General features: G+C 34.5%; 4 protein-coding genes across 4 annotated transcripts; 3 read left to right on the top strand and 1 right to left on the bottom strand.

Annotated features, from left to right (window-relative positions):
• Positions 1 to 2866: 2866 nt before the first annotated feature.
• LOC110620764 (L-type lectin-domain containing receptor kinase VIII.1) lies at positions 2867 to 5345 on the top strand. Its single transcript, XM_021764614.2, has one exon. It carries the CDS (start codon positions 3099 to 3101, stop codon positions 5232 to 5234), a length of 2136 nt encoding a protein of 711 aa, XP_021620306.1. The 5' UTR covers positions 2867 to 3098; the 3' UTR covers positions 5235 to 5345.
• Positions 5346 to 7283: 1938 nt separating this feature from the next.
• On the top strand, positions 7284 to 9619 carry LOC122724356 (L-type lectin-domain containing receptor kinase VIII.1-like). The gene has a single exon (XM_043958983.1). The coding sequence runs from the start codon at positions 7826 to 7828 to the stop codon at positions 9506 to 9508; it is 1683 nt and encodes a 560-aa protein (XP_043814918.1). The 5' UTR covers positions 7284 to 7825; the 3' UTR covers positions 9509 to 9619.
• Positions 9620 to 11572: 1953 nt separating this feature from the next.
• On the top strand, positions 11573 to 13717 carry LOC110620767 (DNA-binding protein S1FA). The gene is made up of 2 exons (XM_021764619.2): positions 11573 to 11767; positions 13314 to 13717. Exons 1-2 carry the CDS (start codon positions 11714 to 11716, stop codon positions 13527 to 13529), a joined length of 270 nt encoding a protein of 89 aa, XP_021620311.1. The 5' UTR covers positions 11573 to 11713; the 3' UTR covers positions 13530 to 13717.
• A 641-nt stretch (positions 13718 to 14358) lies between these two features.
• On the bottom strand, positions 14359 to 17208 carry LOC110620765 (cell number regulator 8). Its single transcript, XM_021764615.2, has 3 exons — positions 16727 to 17208; positions 15772 to 15974; positions 14359 to 14833 (listed from the first exon to the last, which is right to left on the bottom strand). The coding sequence occupies exons 1-3, from the start codon at positions 17205 to 17207 to the stop codon at positions 14594 to 14596; spliced, it is 924 nt and encodes a 307-aa protein (XP_021620307.2). The 5' UTR covers position 17208; the 3' UTR covers positions 14359 to 14593.
• Between the last annotated feature and the right edge of the window lie 442 nt (positions 17209 to 17650).

Here is a 17650-nt window from a genome sequence, read left to right as displayed (position 1 = left end):
GTATTTATTTATTTGTTTATAGAAAATAATTTGTGTTTCAAAAATATTTTCTATGAAAATATTTTTATTTAATTTTAATTCTCAAAATAAAATTATATATTAATAAATTAGGAATATCTTTATGATTGTGTAGTAATGGTATAAAATCTTAAATCTTACATGTATTAGGTTAATTCGTAACTTATCAACAATCTTAAATTATTGAAGATGTCTACATTATCTTCTTTTTTTTATTTGTTGTTTCATGTTTCATCCATTCTCCTTTTCATATATGATTTATTTAAAAAGAAAGTAATTTAAATAAATTATTACAAAATCATATAATATTTTATTTCTCTTAAAATTAAAAATCTTTAAAGTAAAAAAATAAATAAATAAATTCTTTTATTCTAAATAAAATAGTTGTAAAATCTTTTATTTCAAATGGAGGCATAACGATTAAGAAATCAATTAAATTATCAATATTTGTACTAAAATTTTGTTTAAATTATATGAACTTCAATCTTAATCATTGTTTCTCTAATAATTTACTATAAAAATGGAGATAATTCGAAGAGATAAAAGAAAATAGAGGATGAATTTTAGAAAATTATATAAATAATTATTTTGTTTAGTATATTAAAGTAAAAGTGAAGATAAACTAATTATATTTTTTTATAAAAAAAATTACAGACAAAACAATGGAGGGTGACATACTGTTACGTTCATAGAGTTTTCCTGAACTAAAATTATAGTCGATCAATAAGAAGTTTGAAAAAGAAATTAAGAATCGAGATAATTTATTATTATTTTTTTCATGTATTTATTTTAAAAGTGTGTAATATAAAATATATTGATATCTTCTCCTATCACAAATCATTTTCTTTATAAGACTCGATGATTAGTTGGCCACCAATGAAAATGTGATAAAACTAGTTATTATACTACTCTCTATAAGTTTTTCCTTGTCTACTTGTAATGTGGAGATTATTATAATAATTATATATGGATATACTTGTACAAATTATTATTTTGTTCCTGAAATAAAAAAATAATTTATTTATAAATTTTAATGTTTAATTATTTATCTCATAATTTTTAGGGGTTTATGAGTATATATTATTTATTGACTTTATTATTGACTTATATAATCTCGACTAATAAAATTATTTGTGATTATATGTTATTAGGTGATTTTTTAAATTGATTTGACCTGAAAAGGATTCAAATAAAGTGTTATACGATTTTAAATAAGTATTTAAATATGAAGTCCGGCGGCATAGCATCGAACAATAATAATGGCATTAAAAAAGATTAAATTAAAATAAATTAATATTTGCATTCCATATTTTGAAAGCCTTAGAAAAGAAAAAGGCGAATTAAGGCATGATATAGTGGTAGGGCATTGATTGAGCATATGAAAAATAATCTCCTAAAGCAAAGAGAAATAAAGGCAGTGCATGAATATGGGGCGATGGTTACAACAACTTCATCTTCGCTTCCCCAAAACACACCCCTCTTTTCCCACCCACTTCAATAATTTTCTTCCTTCAAACAAACTCTTCCCTTCCCTTACATTCCATTTCACTCAAACTTTTCATTTTCAAACCTTTTAATAATTTATTATTCTTATTAATTATACATTTTTCACTAATGGTATTAATTATTTATAAAATTTAATGCAGAGCTAAATTGACCATTCCAATCTACATTATCTTATGAAATTATATAAAACTTAAAACATTATTATTTAATATAAATCAAAATATAATTTAATAATAGAGAGGATATTCAACTATTAAATGAAATTATTAATTGTTTAATTATATTAAAAAAAAAGAAAATAGATGTAATTTCATTTTGTGAGTAGAAGAACGTTGTAACTATTTTTAAAATTACAAAAATATAAAAATAATGTGAAACATATTAAATTATTCCACATATAACCAACTATTTCCCAAAAAATAAATGCTCTATGGTCCATGCACCAATCAATCATACACAATAAACAAAACTCGTCGGTTGCGAAATTCTCAAACCCAATGCCAAAAGGTTCTGCCTAGCGCACCCATGATTCTACTTCTACTGGCTGACGTGGGAGCCTTTGGTGGAGAGCAACTGTGTGATGAATCTAACCTCATGCCATCACATAATTTTATATGGACCGAATATAATTTCACATAAATTTCATTATTATTTTACATTATCTCCTCATTTAATATAATTTTTTTAAAAAAATAAAATAAACTTGAATAAAATTATGCATAATTTGTTTTTTTAAATGAAAATTTTATATTAAATAATAAATATAATAAAAAATTAAATTAAATTTTAATTTCAAAGAGAAGGCAGTCCCTATTTAACTATTGATTTGGATTGCTGTGGTGTGTATGACGTTTTGTTTTGCAAGGAAGCATAGCATAGGAATCTAAATAAAAAGTAGTTATGATGTGGATTAGAGGATGATTAAGAATGCAATGTTAATTCATTGATGGTTAGAGGGTCTAATGATTATATAAAGTTTAAATAAATCAAAATTTGTAAAACTAAAAACCAAATTTCTTCATCAAGAAATTTTAAATTCAATTAACTTTGTATTTTAAAATTATTTATATCCCTTTTAAGCTTAATGTCCTCTTTCTATTGGCGCAATGTCAAATAAGACAAACATAGTTAAATCCTTCTTTTGCTTTTTAATTTTCATTAACTATAATCAATCTTCTAATTAATAAACATAGAGCATATCAGAAATATTAGAAGCGGTAGCTTAACCTTCTCTATTTTATTAATGAAAAAATATAATTAATTAGAAAAATATTTTTTAATCATTTTAGATTTATTCATTATATTACAATCAAGAAAGAAGAGGAGAAAAACAAGTTTTCCTTTTATCTCCCAAAAACAACCACCTGTCTGCTTCACTCTCTCCCCTTCGGATTCCCTGTGTTCTACACTCTACAGTGCTCTCCGTCCCTTATTTTCTCTCCTTGTGTTTCTTCTGTGTTTAAGACCAACAATACAAATCTCTCCTTCTCTTTCCCATCTCCTGAACTTTCATCTTCTTCGATTTTCCCACCACCGCAAGAAAATTCTCTAATGGCCATTCACTAGCCAACCAAATGTTTCCTCTCCTTCACAGAATTTCACTCATTGTTATCTCCATTTCTTCCTCTTCTCTGTTCTTGCTCTGTCTTCTTGTGTTAGCCACCGCCACCACCGAATTCGACTTTGGTACTTTAACTCTAAGTAGTCTCAAGCTCCTCGGCGATGCCCACTTAAACAATGGCAGCGTTCGCCTCACTAGTGACCTCGCCGTCCCCACCTCCGGCGCTGGCAAAGTTCTTTATTCTAAGCCTATTAGATTTCGCCAACCGGGCACTCACTCTATTACCAGTTTCCTTACTTATTTCTCTTTCTATGTCTTCAATCTAAACCCGTCGTCTATTGGTGGTGGGCTTGCGTTTGTCATCTCGCCGGATTCTGAGACTATTGGTGCTGCCGGTGGGTGTCTTGGACTCCTCAACAATGACGGGCTTGGTTCGGGCTTCGTGGCGGTCGAGTTTGATACTCTTATGGACGTAGAGTTCAAAGACATTAATGGAAACCATGTGGCTGTGGATCTAAACAGTATGGTTTCATCGCAGACTGGTGATTTAGGAGCTGCAGATATCGATCTTAAGAGCGGTGACCTTGTTAATGCGTGGATCGAGTACGATGGGACTAATCACGGCCTCAAGGTCTCGGTTTCATACTCCAATCTTAAGCCCAAACTGCCGATTCTATCATTTACTCTTGATCTAGATCAGTACGTGAATGATTTCATGTACGTTGGGTTCACTGGGTCGACGCAGGGGAGCACAGAGATCCATAGTATTGAATGGTGGAGCTTTAGTTCCTCTTTTGACTCGATTTCTGGTCCTGGTTCATCTTCTCCACCGCCTCCAACGACTAGTTTGACGAACCCAACGGCTAATTCCGTGACGTCACCGCCGCCCTCATTGGCCCCTGCTGATTCCGATTCAATTAGTAGTCAACAAAAGAACAGCAAGTCTTCTTCGTGCCATAACCAGCTCTGTAAGCAGGGACCTGGAGCCGTTGCAGGGGTGGTTACTGCTAGTGCATTTTTAGCCATTTTTGCCGGTGTTCTTATCTGGATATTCTCTAAAAGGTACAAACATGTGAAAAAAACAGAGTCTTTTGCGTCAGAGGTTATCAAAATGCCCAAAGAATTTAGCTACAAAGAGCTCAGATCAGCGACGAGATGCTTCAATTCAAATAGAATTATAGGACATGGTGCATTTGGGACTGTTTATAAAGGTATATTGCCAGAAATTGGCGACATTGTAGCAGTGAAGAGATGTAGTCATAATAGCCAAGGAAAGAATGAGTTTTTATCTGAATTGTCCATCATCGGTACTCTTAGACATAGAAATCTTGTTCGCCTTCAGGGATGGTGTCATGAGAAAGGTGAAATTTTATTGGTTTATGATTTAATGCCCAATGGAAGCCTTGACAAGGCATTGTTCGAAGCGAGGACGCCTCTGCCATGGCCACATAGGAGAAAAATTTTACTTGGTGTTGCATCTGCTCTGGCTTACTTGCATGAAGAATGTGAGAACCAGGTGATTCATAGAGATATTAAGACTAGCAACATTATGCTAGATGAAGGGTTTAATGCAAGATTAGGAGATTTTGGCTTGGCTAGACAAATTGAGCATGATAAATCACCGGATGCAACAGCAGCTGCAGGTACAATGGGATACTTAGCCCCGGAGTATTTATTAACAGGAAGAGCTTCTGAGAAAACTGATGTTTTTAGTTATGGAGCTGTGGTTCTTGAGGTGGCTAGTGGGAGAAGGCCAATTGAGAAAGAAACAAGTGTGGTTGGAAAAATTGGGGTGAACAGCAATTTGGTTGAATGGGTTTGGAATTTACACAGAGAAGGAAGATTGCTGATGGCAGCTGATGCAAGACTAGAAGGTGAGTTTGATGAGAATGACATGAGAAGGGTTCTGCTAGTTGGGCTAGCTTGCTCACACCCTGACCCATTGGCTAGACCCACAATGAGGACTGTGGTCCAAATGCTCGTAGGTGAGGCTGAAATCCCAATCGTCCCAAGAGCAAAGCCTACTATGAGTTTCAGCACTTCCCATCTCTTGTTGAGCTTGCAGGATAGTGTATCAGACTGCAATGGCATGATCACAATCTCAACATCCTCATCAGAAAATGGCTACATTGGTGATGACATAGTTTGATCCAAAATGGACATGTGGGATTCCACAACCTTTTGTTTATTGACACACAATTATATATTATTATTCGTTTTTGTATTTATAATAATAAAATATTCAATTTAATTACAAGCAGCTTAGGATTGTATAGATTGGTTAGTGGCGGGACAAAGAAAAATGGATGGGAGTCACTGTCTACTTTCCAGCATTCATTAGATGAATTTTCTTTTGTTAGAGGGTGGATGGTTGCTTTCACAGGCAGCAACCTCGTCGTCAAAAGCGCACACACACAAGGCGTTTGAGTAGAGGCTTGGTAAAGTATAGTGACCCAAAAAAGAAAATGGAGGTCATGTTTATTATTATTGGCTGCTTGGATTGCTGAAGAACATTCAAGTGTTGTTTTTTTTTTTTTTTTTTTTTCAATTTCTGGAGAATGAAATTTTGCATTATGTTTTGAAGATTTGTTGATTTTCTTCTTGTTCAAAGTTTTGGACTTTTGGATGGCCCAAACAGATTGCAGGTTCAAATGTATGATGCCTTTTAAGGTCTAATAATTATTCTGTTATACTAAAGACAAGTGGAAAAGGGTAATAGAGAAGCAATAGAAGATGCTTATGCATTTCTATTTCTTGTAATAAATTGGCTTTTTTCTTGAGGCTTTATTAAAAATTGAAGTTTCCTTTCCAAAGGGAAAATTTCAAGTTTCTTCTTTTGCATGGCTATAAAGAGTATTCTTTCTTGTAAGAGAATAATTAAAATAAACCAATCCTAATCAAAATGCAAGGAATCCTTTTGTGAAGCAGTTCAGTCACCTTTGTGGCCTTTATTCATGACAATAGCCTAAAGTATATGTTGGAATATTATATTTCCTGGAGCAAACTATGTTATTTTAAAATTAAATAAGATAAAATAAGTACATTTTAATATTGTTAAATTAAATTGAAGTATAAATACTTAATGCAATAATATTAAATTCATCTATATATGAATTCGAGTTTTTCACACCTCTTAACTATGGCATCGTGATTTTGATTAAACCAATTTTTATTACTATAAAAAGGCCAGCATCAATTGTTGACATTTCTAACGGCTAACACGAAATGTTGATCACTTATCTAATTATCTATACCTCTAACCTACCATTTTAATTTTTAATATTAATCAACCGACGATTTTGAAATCATTGACCTTTGATCACGTGCACGGCCTTTTCTACTACATATATATGAATATTAAAAGGCATAAGTTCTTAGCTTTTCTAGATCGATGATATCAATTTAGAATCCAACCAAACTTTAATCAAATCGATAAGTATCAATTTCTTATCCAATTTTTGAATAATTTAAATTAAAAAAATAGGAAGATCCAACCACTGTTGGCCAGGTCCAAAAAATATAGAGCCCTAACCTAAGCCTAGTCCAAAACCCCTAAAATTGAGCTACCATTCACTTATTTGGAGAAGTTGTGTTGCCTTTTACATCACCGGCCAAGCTAAACTGGGAAACGGGAAAAGAATAACTGAATGTTGAAATTGACAAGCTGTATACAAAAGTATAATCTCCTTTTTAGTAATTTAACCTAAAAAAGAAATAAATAAATAGAAAAAAAAATTAAATTTATCTCAGGTAATTAATTTAGATTAATTATATTGTAACTATACAAAACCTTATCACGATTTATTTTTGTATTCATACATATGATAGATTTTAGTCACTTTGGAATTGATTAAGCATCCTTAACCACTTGATAATGACAATCAAAAGCCAAGCTCTAATTTCTTGTGTACAACTAAATATTTTCCTTATTGTGGGGCCTCAATTTTCAGGATTTATAGATGTGATGTTATTAGATTTTATCCAACTCTCCAGGTTGATGTGCAATATATTATCAATGTGATATTGTTACATGAGCACGTGACTCACGTGCTACAGCTAGTGCCTTTTCCCATCATTTATCTATTCAGCCCCACCCATTGTTAAGACTCCTCAATTTCACATGGGCCAGCTAAGCCCATCTCGGCTTCCACATGGGCTAGTTTGGGCCCAAAGATACCAAAAACTTCAAGAGGCGAAATCAACTATCCCTTTAACCCGCTATTAATTATCCCCCGGTTTCGCATTGTGAGAGTAGATTTTTGGTTCCCTCTCGCTTACATCTCTCTTTCTGGAATCTTCTCTCGTCGAATTCACGCAGCGAGATCCATCTACTGGAGCTAATCACCGGCAGCCATGGAGGACGATTTCGAGTTTGCTGATCATTCTCCTCCGTCGTTCCAGAACATGGTACAACTTTCATCCATTTCAATCTTTTTATCCGTTTTCAGTTAGTTGTTCTCGTAAGATCTGCATTTGTAGAAGTGCATTTTTAGGATTTTTAGCTCTGAGATCTCATTTTCATTGTCTCCGCGGATTCATTCTTGATATGATCTTTAATTTTTCTTCCTTACTTATTTCTCTTTCTATGTCTTCAATCTAAACCCGTCGTCTATTGGTGGTGGGCTTGCGTTTGTCATCTCGCCGGATTCTGAGACTATTGGTGCTGCCGGTGGGTGTCTTGGACTCCTCAACAATGACGGGCTTGGTTCGGGCTTCGTGGCGGTCGAGTTTGATACTCTTATGGACGTAGAGTTCAAAGACATTAATGGAAACCATGTGGCTGTGGATCTAAACAGTATGGTTTCATCGCAGACTGGTGATTTAGGAGCTGCAGATATCGATCTTAAGAGCGGTGACCTTGTTAATGCGTGGATCGAGTACGATGGGACTAATCACGGCCTCAAGGTCTCGGTTTCATACTCCAATCTTAAGCCCAAACTGCCGATTCTATCATTTACTCTTGATCTAGATCAGTACGTGAATGATTTCATGTACGTTGGGTTCACTGGGTCGACGCAGGGGAGCACAGAGATCCATAGTATTGAATGGTGGAGCTTTAGTTCCTCTTTTGACTCGATTTCTGGTCCTGGTTCATCTTCTCCACCGCCTCCAACGACTAGTTTGACGAACCCAACGGCTAATTCCGTGACGTCACCGCCGCCCTCATTGGCCCCTGCTGATTCCGATTCAATTAGTAGTCAACAAAAGAACAGCAAGTCTTCTTCGTGCCATAACCAGCTCTGTAAGCAGGGACCTGGAGCCGTTGCAGGGGTGGTTACTGCTAGTGCATTTTTAGCCATTTTTGCCGGTGTTCTTATCTGGATATTCTCTAAAAGGTACAAACATGTGAAAAAAACAGAGTCTTTTGCGTCAGAGGTTATCAAAATGCCCAAAGAATTTAGCTACAAAGAGCTCAGATCAGCGACGAGATGCTTCAATTCAAATAGAATTATAGGACATGGTGCATTTGGGACTGTTTATAAAGGTATATTGCCAGAAATTGGCGACATTGTAGCAGTGAAGAGATGTAGTCATAATAGCCAAGGAAAGAATGAGTTTTTATCTGAATTGTCCATCATCGGTACTCTTAGACATAGAAATCTTGTTCGCCTTCAGGGATGGTGTCATGAGAAAGGTGAAATTTTATTGGTTTATGATTTAATGCCCAATGGAAGCCTTGACAAGGCATTGTTCGAAGCGAGGACGCCTCTGCCATGGCCACATAGGAGAAAAATTTTACTTGGTGTTGCATCTGCTCTGGCTTACTTGCATGAAGAATGTGAGAACCAGGTGATTCATAGAGATATTAAGACTAGCAACATTATGCTAGATGAAGGGTTTAATGCAAGATTAGGAGATTTTGGCTTGGCTAGACAAATTGAGCATGATAAATCACCGGATGCAACAGCAGCTGCAGGTACAATGGGATACTTAGCCCCGGAGTATTTATTAACAGGAAGAGCTTCTGAGAAAACTGATGTTTTTAGTTATGGAGCTGTGGTTCTTGAGGTGGCTAGTGGGAGAAGGCCAATTGAGAAAGAAACAAGTGTGGTTGGAAAAATTGGGGTGAACAGCAATTTGGTTGAATGGGTTTGGAATTTACACAGAGAAGGAAGATTGCTGATGGCAGCTGATGCAAGACTAGAAGGTGAGTTTGATGAGAATGACATGAGAAGGGTTCTGCTAGTTGGGCTAGCTTGCTCACACCCTGACCCATTGGCTAGACCCACAATGAGGACTGTGGTCCAAATGCTCGTAGGTGAGGCTGAAATCCCAATCGTCCCAAGAGCAAAGCCTACTATGAGTTTCAGCACTTCCCATCTCTTGTTGAGCTTGCAGGATAGTGTATCAGACTGCAATGGCATGATCACAATCTCAACATCCTCATCAGAAAATGGCTACATTGGTGATGACATAGTTTGATCCAAAATGGACATGTGGGATTCCACAACCTTTTGTTTATTGACACACAATTATATATTATTATTCGTTTTTGTATTTATAATAATAAAATATTCAATTTAATTACAAGCAGCTTAGGATTGTATAGATTGGTTAGTGGCGGGACAAAGAAAAATGGATGGGAGTCACTGTCTACTTTCCAGCATTCATTAGATGAATTTTCTTTTGTTAGAGGGTGGATGGTTGCTTTCACAGGCAGCAACCTCGTCGTCAAAAGCGCACACACACAAGGCGTTTGAGTAGAGGCTTGGTAAAGTATAGTGACCCAAAAAAGAAAATGGAGGTCATGTTTATTATTATTGGCTGCTTGGATTGCTGAAGAACATTCAAGTGTTGTTTTTTTTTTTTTTTTTTTTTTCAATTTCTGGAGAATGAAATTTTGCATTATGTTTTGAAGATTTGTTGATTTTCTTCTTGTTCAAAGTTTTGGACTTTTGGATGGCCCAAACAGATTGCAGGTTCAAATGTATGATGCCTTTTAAGGTCTAATAATTATTCTGTTATACTAAAGACAAGTGGAAAAGGGTAATAGAGAAGCAATAGAAGATGCTTATGCATTTCTATTTCTTGTAATAAATTGGCTTTTTTCTTGAGGCTTTATTAAAAATTGAAGTTTCCTTTCCAAAGGGAAAATTTCAAGTTTCTTCTTTTGCATGGCTATAAAGAGTATTCTTTCTTGTAAGAGAATAATTAAAATAAACCAATCCTAATCAAAATGCAAGGAATCCTTTTGTGAAGCAGTTCAGTCACCTTTGTGGCCTTTATTCATGACAATAGCCTAAAGTATATGTTGGAATATTATATTTCCTGGAGCAAACTATGTTATTTTAAAATTAAATAAGATAAAATAAGTACATTTTAATATTGTTAAATTAAATTGAAGTATAAATACTTAATGCAATAATATTAAATTCATCTATATATGAATTCGAGTTTTTCACACCTCTTAACTATGGCATCGTGATTTTGATTAAACCAATTTTTATTACTACAAAAAGGCCAGCATCAATTGTTGACATTTCTAACGGCTAACATGAAATGTTGATCACTTATCTAATTATCTATACCTCTAACCTACCATTTTAATTTTTAATATTAATCAACCGACGATTTTGAAATCATTGACCTTTGATCACGTGCACGGCCTTTTCTACTACATATATATGAATATTAAAAGGCATAAGTTCTTAGCTTTTCTAGATCGATGATATCAATTTAGAATCCAACCAAACTTTAATCAAATCGATAAGTATCAATTTCTTATCCAATTTTTGAATAATTTAAATTAAAAAAATAGGAAGATCCAACCACTGTTGGCCAGGTCCAAAAAATATAGAGCCCTAACCTAAGCCTAGTCCAAAACCCCTAAAATTGAGCTACCATTCACTTATTTGGAGAAGTTGTGTTGCCTTTTACATCACCGGCCAAGCTAAACTGGGAAACGGGAAAAGAATAACTGAATGTTGAAATTGACAAGCTGTATACAAAAGTATAATCTCCTTTTTAGTAATTTAACCTAAAAAAGAAATAAATAAATAGAAAAAAAAATTAAATTTATCTCAGGTAATTAATTTAGATTAATTATATTGTAACTATACAAAACCTTATCACGATTTATTTTTGTATTCATACATATGATAGATTTTAGTCACTTTGGAATTGATTAAGCATCCTTAACCACTTGATAATGACAATCAAAAGCCAAGCTCTAATTTCTTGTGTACAACTAAATATTTTCCTTATTGTGGGGCCTCAATTTTCAGGATTTATAGATGTGATGTTATTAGATTTTATCCAACTCTCCAGGTTGATGTGCAATATATTATCAATGTGATATTGTTACATGAGCACGTGACTCACGTGCTACAGCTAGTGCCTTTTCCCATCATTTATCTATTCAGCCCCACCCATTGTTAAGACTCCTCAATTTCACATGGGCCAGCTAAGCCCATCTCGGCTTCCACATGGGCTAGTTTGGGCCCAAAGATACCAAAAACTTCAAGAGGCGAAATCAACTATCCCTTTAACCCGCTATTAATTATCCCCCGGTTTCGCATTGTGAGAGTAGATTTTTGGTTCCCTCTCGCTTACATCTCTCTTTCTGGAATCTTCTCTCGTCGAATTCACGCAGCGAGATCCATCTACTGGAGCTAATCACCGGCAGCCATGGAGGACGATTTCGAGTTTGCTGATCATTCTCCTCCGTCGTTCCAGAACATGGTACAACTTTCATCCATTTCAATCTTTTTATCCGTTTTCAGTTAGTTGTTCTCGTAAGATCTGCATTTGTAGAAGTGCATTTTTAGGATTTTTAGCTCTGAGATCTCATTTTCATTGTCTCCGCGGATTCATTCTTGATATGATCTTTAATTTTTCTTCCTTTTGACAATTCAACTCTTGTGTGAATTTGTGAGTTGTGTTGTTATATCTGTTTCTTTGTTATTTCATATTTTTAAAGAAATTATTGTATGAAATACGTGAAAGATTAGTTTTGTGTGTTTTGATTAATATTAATATTGGTAGGAGATAAATTTCACCAGCAGACAACATAGTTGACTAAATAATTCCTGACTTGATTCATTTTATTATGTTTAGTTTTTATTAGTTAGCACATGTAATTGGTTAATTGGTGTTTTTAGCTTATTTTGTTTGTCAGATTCTTATTTCTTAGTTCACAATATCATTTGTATTATTTAACAAGCTTAATTTGTTAATTGGTTTTTTTCCCCCCAATTGTACTATTAAATTTATTCTGGAATTGTGTTATTTTTCATAATCTTCTATATTGAGATTGGATTACTGAAGGCAGCTCTCCTTCTTTTCCAGTTTCTTTTACCTTTAAGGTTGAAAGATTGTCTGCATAAATGTAGTGTCTTGCTTGTAGGTTGATTAGTCAACTTCAACATTTATCTACAACAATGTTCTTCTCTGGATATAAGCAACAAGTGCTCTGCTCCGTTGTTGAACCAGTAAATTGTTAACTTCTTCAATAAGAAAATTATGAAAAATTCACAATAGAATTGGATCGCAAAAATTTTCCAGTTTGGATATCTGCACAACGTTTGTGAACATGTATTATGTGACACTAGGTTAGACTTCATATAATATATATATATATATATATATAAGAGTCTTGACAGTGAGGAAACTTAGCTGTTAGTTAGAATTCTGTGCGGCTTAGGAGACTAATAATGTAAACGCCAATATATGAAAATAAATCATATATTAATCATAGGAAAGACAATCAGGCATTCTTATCGTGCAATTCAATTTATAACAAGCTTTGAGTTTTTCTGTTTGCCTTTTATTTTTATATTAGCTATTTTAGAATTTTCAGGAAGAAAAATTTTAGAAGATCAGTGGTGCAAAGATGCTGAGGCCATCCATCATCTTCCTTTGAGTGGCTTAGTTTTAACTATGGAACTTTTTTGTCATAATGTATGTATTTGATCCCTGTTATCACATCATTAACTAGCTGGAGCTTTAGAATGTATATACAAGAATGCCAACGCCCTCTACTGGCTGGCCCATGCATGTTTGTATCAGAACTCAATTGCCTTGAAAGATCATTAGTAACTCGGCCAATAATGACAGCATCAGGTGTAATTATGTGAAGAAAACATGTAAAAAATGATCTTCTTGGAAACAGAAGTGATTATGATGTAAGAGTTGAGCTTTCTATTTCAATGATGCTTTGTGTTTATCTTTGCCGGTTGTTTTTCTTATATGTGCTCATGACATACGACTTAAATTTCATTGTCAACAGAGGAATGTGGTCGACGATGTGGAGGCAAAAGGATTCAATCCAGGATTGATAGTCCTGCTGGTTGTTGGCGGCCTAGTTCTGACGTTCCTAATTGGAAATTATGTTCTCTACTTGTATGCTCAGAAGACACTTCCTCCCAAAAAGAAAAAGCCAGTCTCAAAGAAGAAGATGAAGAGGGAAAGACTGAAGCAAGGGATCTCTGCACCAGGAGAGTGAAATTTGAGATGGGTTCCTATTCATTACCTCTGTTAAAACTCGTGTTCGAAGTTTTCCCATCTTTGGTGTTAAGAGAGCCATGTTATTTCAGTTTTTAGCTTCCATACTTACAAATTTTAACTTCGAAGTTATCATCTGACTTGTATTTTGGGTTTTGTCTTCAATTTTAGCTTGTCTTGCTTCTTTCACTTCTGTTGGGCCATGATGGTGTCGCGCTACGGTGCACAACCTTAAATTGGCTTGGATTGGAATCCGTACTTTATGATTGGGCATTTTTAGAGTGGAAGTACCCGAAAATTGATAAATTGTGAAAAGGCTATTGCCCATTCTGAGTCCTGCCGAAGGCCGAGGCCAAGGCTTTGGCTTGCATTGTCACTGGTCATACCTTCGTTTAAGTGAATCTAAAGAATCAGCAAGTCTGAGCGGAGGAAAAAAAAATCTCCACATTGAAACAATGACGCGGCATGCTTTGTCCCATTGCTGTGGTTTCTACAAAATACAAGGTGGCCAGCTAATGAGGATTAATGCTCAAGAGATTCCAATATCATGTATTACCATGCTTCCTATGATTGCAGCATTTGTGCTTTTCAAACATTGGTCGCCTAGTTTTCAAATAAATAGACAACCACGTTTACGATGGCATGTGACCATAAAGAGGCTGCACATGCTACCTCTGCTATTTAAATTTTCCAGCTTTTGACTAAGCACTTCCAATTGAAAAGTTGGATACAGTAGGACACCATCTGTTGAATTTGATATCAAAAATCATAAAAGGGCAGAGAAAAAGAAATATGTGCCTAGACTCGGTGGTTCAATACTTGTTCCGAGATTTAGATAAATAAAATATTATTATAGTAAATATATATAATAGTGATAAGGAGAACACTACATCCATGTAAGTAATAACACTAAGTTTGCATACTCTTTGTTCTGGTACTTGGTCAATAAAATAGCAGGGTCTTCCATTGCAATCCAGGTAAGTAAAATTAGACAAACTTCAATAATGTCACACCAATATAGTTATGTATCATAGACAGGACATAACATGCAAAGGCAGGTCACCTTCAAGCCTCACGGGCCATGGCCTGCTCCCCAGGTGGGATCATTACCAAAACTGGTTGAGCATTGAATCCAGGATGAGGCACCCTGCGGCGGATCTCACGGCCTTCCTGGCAAAGGGCGCACAGGTGGCAGAACACATGAGTTGCAAAATCACATGCTGACTCGCACTGCTCACGTTGCAGTTCATCATCCACACAGCTTCCACAGCAACCACATGACCTATTAAGTGCCTCACAGCTCCCCTGTATCCAATCAAGACCAATGTTAATAAACGTTCTAAAAGGTCCCTTTAACTCCAACCTTTTATTAAGTGGTGAATACATTTAAAAAATATATCAATTTATTTTCATACATAGATGAAAAATTCGACAAGAACACCCGCTCCTACCACATATTACCAAAAAGTCATTTTCTATTTTGACAAGTAAATATAAAATCATAAATAAATAAATAATACAACAAAGGGCTGCCAGCCATGTATTCAAGTGAGGAAAGCACGACGGTACAAAATGATGCTCTACAACTAATATTAGTAGTGGCAACTGAATGCAGACAGTTTCTTGAAGAAACTATAAATCAACTGAACAAGGACTCAACTAACAGTTTCAAATTAAAAGATGCTTACTTCACAAAAACAAAAAGCAAAACCCATAGGCACATGTGAACACACAACACTATGTAGAAATATAATCAAATGAATGATAATGCTTAATAGGATTTACTTCAGAGCCAGCTCCCTAAAGAAGAATAAAGAACCGTGAAATAAGATGCAATAAAAAAATACATGTTTACAAGTCTGAACCAGAGTTATGAATATAATGCATAACTATTGATCATAGCAAATCAGAACCATACCAAATTACAGATAGGGGTGACCATCATTTGGTTTAAACCAAATTACAAATTCAAACTAATGAATTTCAATTAATTCAGTTGGGTTCATCTTCAAAAATGTATATTGTGTATGCTTGAGTTGTGCGCATACACTTCTATCCAAAATTGAAAGATCAAAAGCCCAATAAAAAGCTGTAACTGAAATAAAATGACTGAATTGACTCATATTTTTCTGGTTCAGTAAACTCAATTCGGTTGTCAAAGCTAATTTGGTTATTTAAGTTCTAAAACCTTTTCTCCCAAACCAACCAAAGAATCACATGGATAAAGTTGGAATATAACTTGCCTCCAGGTTAAATCTCCTACGAATAGCTGTACGGCTAGGATATGAAAGCCATGGTGCAAGGCAGTTCCAACCAAAAAAGGAATTACCAATCAAATATAGACCAGTGTAGGGCAAGCAATGATTGGCAAAGGTTCCAGGACTAGAACCAAGTCTCTCAGCATTGCTTCCATAGAGCACACAGGGGGCAACACCGCCAAGAAGACCTAGCAAAGTAACCAAAAGAAAAAAAAAAATGAGTCGTGCCCGTAATAGCACAATTCTGAACTGTAGTCATGAAACAAATCAAATACTTGTATAATCTGATAACCTAGAAGCACTGCAATGCTATTATTACTGAACCTTGCAGTCTAACAATTATTTCCACCCCAAATATTATAGAACCGGTTAACTAAAATTGTGAAGGCAAATGGTTAGTATTTGTCTTCAATCTCATCCCATCAGAAACAAAAGGGTGCATAAATAAAACGAACGAAGTTGCTAAACATAAAAAATAGCTTACGGCTATTATATTGAACCAATTCAAAGCATAAAGAGCCAGCTTTTTATCACCAATAAGCTCTAGATAGATGCAAGCAATTTTTACAATCCGATGCAAACATATGATCAGAGTCATTTAAAATAAATCTTCTTAGAAAATTCTTCCAAAAAAATTGTGAATACAATACGGCAGTCCTTGTCCAATTACGAGTGATCCATTGCTTTCCTATAATAAATAAATGTAAAATAAGATGATTTTAGAATAAAAACCAATAGTCATTATAGAAATGATACAATTTGATAGTTACACAATTAATACAATTTTTATTACCATGCTCTTGCCTTCGAGGTCCAATATACATGTTTTCCGATTTAATCAATCAATTTCATAATATTTTTTTTAAAAGAAAAAGCTCTTCCTCAAATTGCGAAATCCAGCATATAAAGGCAAATCCAAATTAAACAATGAAAGACTTACAAACTTCAAGATCGCTGCTACAGAATTCATCATTGCGACCGAGACAAGCGAAGAGACTAGAATCCCACTGAGCCCGACCCATTGGCTCACCCACAACACTACCATGACCCAACGGCAAGCCATTAGCTGTCCAACCATATTCAGGCCGGTCCAATCCAAGCGCGGCAGATTTTTCATCAGGAGATGCGCCGAATTTCGTATCGGAAATCTTTTTGAGTTTGTTGTCGTGTTCTTGAAGGCTCTTGTTCAAGAGAGGACTCGATTCTTCGCAATCGCCGCTGTTGTTGAGGCTGGAGTCGGTGGTGGTTGTGTTGTTGGCCATTTTAGAGAGAGAGAAATCAGAAAACAAGAAATGCAGAGAGGATACAAATAAGAGAGATATAGAGAGAGAGAGAGAGAGAGAGAGAGAAAAGAGGTCAAGACTCGAGGATTGCGATTCAGGTACCAAATAAGCGCGTCTAAACCGTGTATTGTTTAGCATAGGTGACACCTGGTTTCGCTGCAGAGGTCTTTTATTCTATGTGTTTAGGACTGGCATTTATTTCTTATTTCTTCTCTGAATTCAATTATTCATTTACTTCAGCAAAAGAAAAAAAAAAAAATCATTTACCACTTTTGTCTTTCCCTCTCAATTTATTGCTATTTTAAAATGATTTAATTAAAATATTTTTTATAAAATTATTTTTTTCTTATTTTTTATTAAAAAATTATTATTTTAACTATACATATTATTTAATACTTATAATTTTAAATATTTATATTATTTAATTTTTATAATTAAAAAATTAAATTATTTAATATTTTTATTTATTTATATTATATATAAAAATGAAAAAAAGAAAAAATAATAAAATTGTCAATTTTACTCTCATCTTATTTAACAATTCAGAATTAATTTTAAATTTTAAAATAATAATTATTTTA

The sequence above is a fragment of the Manihot esculenta genome, chromosome 8 (assembly GCF_001659605.2).
Source record: "Manihot esculenta cultivar AM560-2 chromosome 8, M.esculenta_v8, whole genome shotgun sequence".
NCBI lineage: Eukaryota > Viridiplantae > Streptophyta > Magnoliopsida > Malpighiales > Euphorbiaceae > Manihot > Manihot esculenta.
The sequence above is the reverse complement of the archived record's forward strand: the minus strand, read 5'-3'. Positions and strand labels throughout refer to the sequence as shown.

Excerpts from the sequence above, each read along its gene's own strand:
- LOC110620764 (XM_021764614.2), top strand. The coding sequence starts at position 3,099 with ATGTTTCCTCTCCTTCACAGAATTTCACTCATTGTTATCTCCATTTCT.
- LOC122724356 (XM_043958983.1), top strand. The coding sequence starts at position 7,826 with ATGGACGTAGAGTTCAAAGACATTAATGGAAACCATGTGGCTGTGGAT.
- LOC110620767 (XM_021764619.2), top strand. The coding sequence starts at position 11,714 with ATGGAGGACGATTTCGAGTTTGCTGATCATTCTCCTCCGTCGTTCCAG. Across the intron at positions 11,768-13,313 it reads CTCCGTCGTTCCAGAACATG|AGGAATGTGGTCGACGATGT; the intron begins GTACAACTTTCA and ends CATTGTCAACAG.
- LOC110620765 (XM_021764615.2), bottom strand. The coding sequence starts at position 17,207 with ATGCTAAACAATACACGGTTTAGACGCGCTTATTTGGTACCTGAATCG. Across the intron at positions 15,975-16,726 it reads TAGCAGCGATCTTGAAGTTT|GTCTTCTTGGCGGTGTTGCC; the intron begins GTAAGTCTTTCA and ends TTACTTTGCTAG. Across the intron at positions 14,834-15,771 it reads GTAGGAGATTTAACCTGGAG|GGGAGCTGTGAGGCACTTAA; the intron begins GCAAGTTATATT and ends GATTGGATACAG.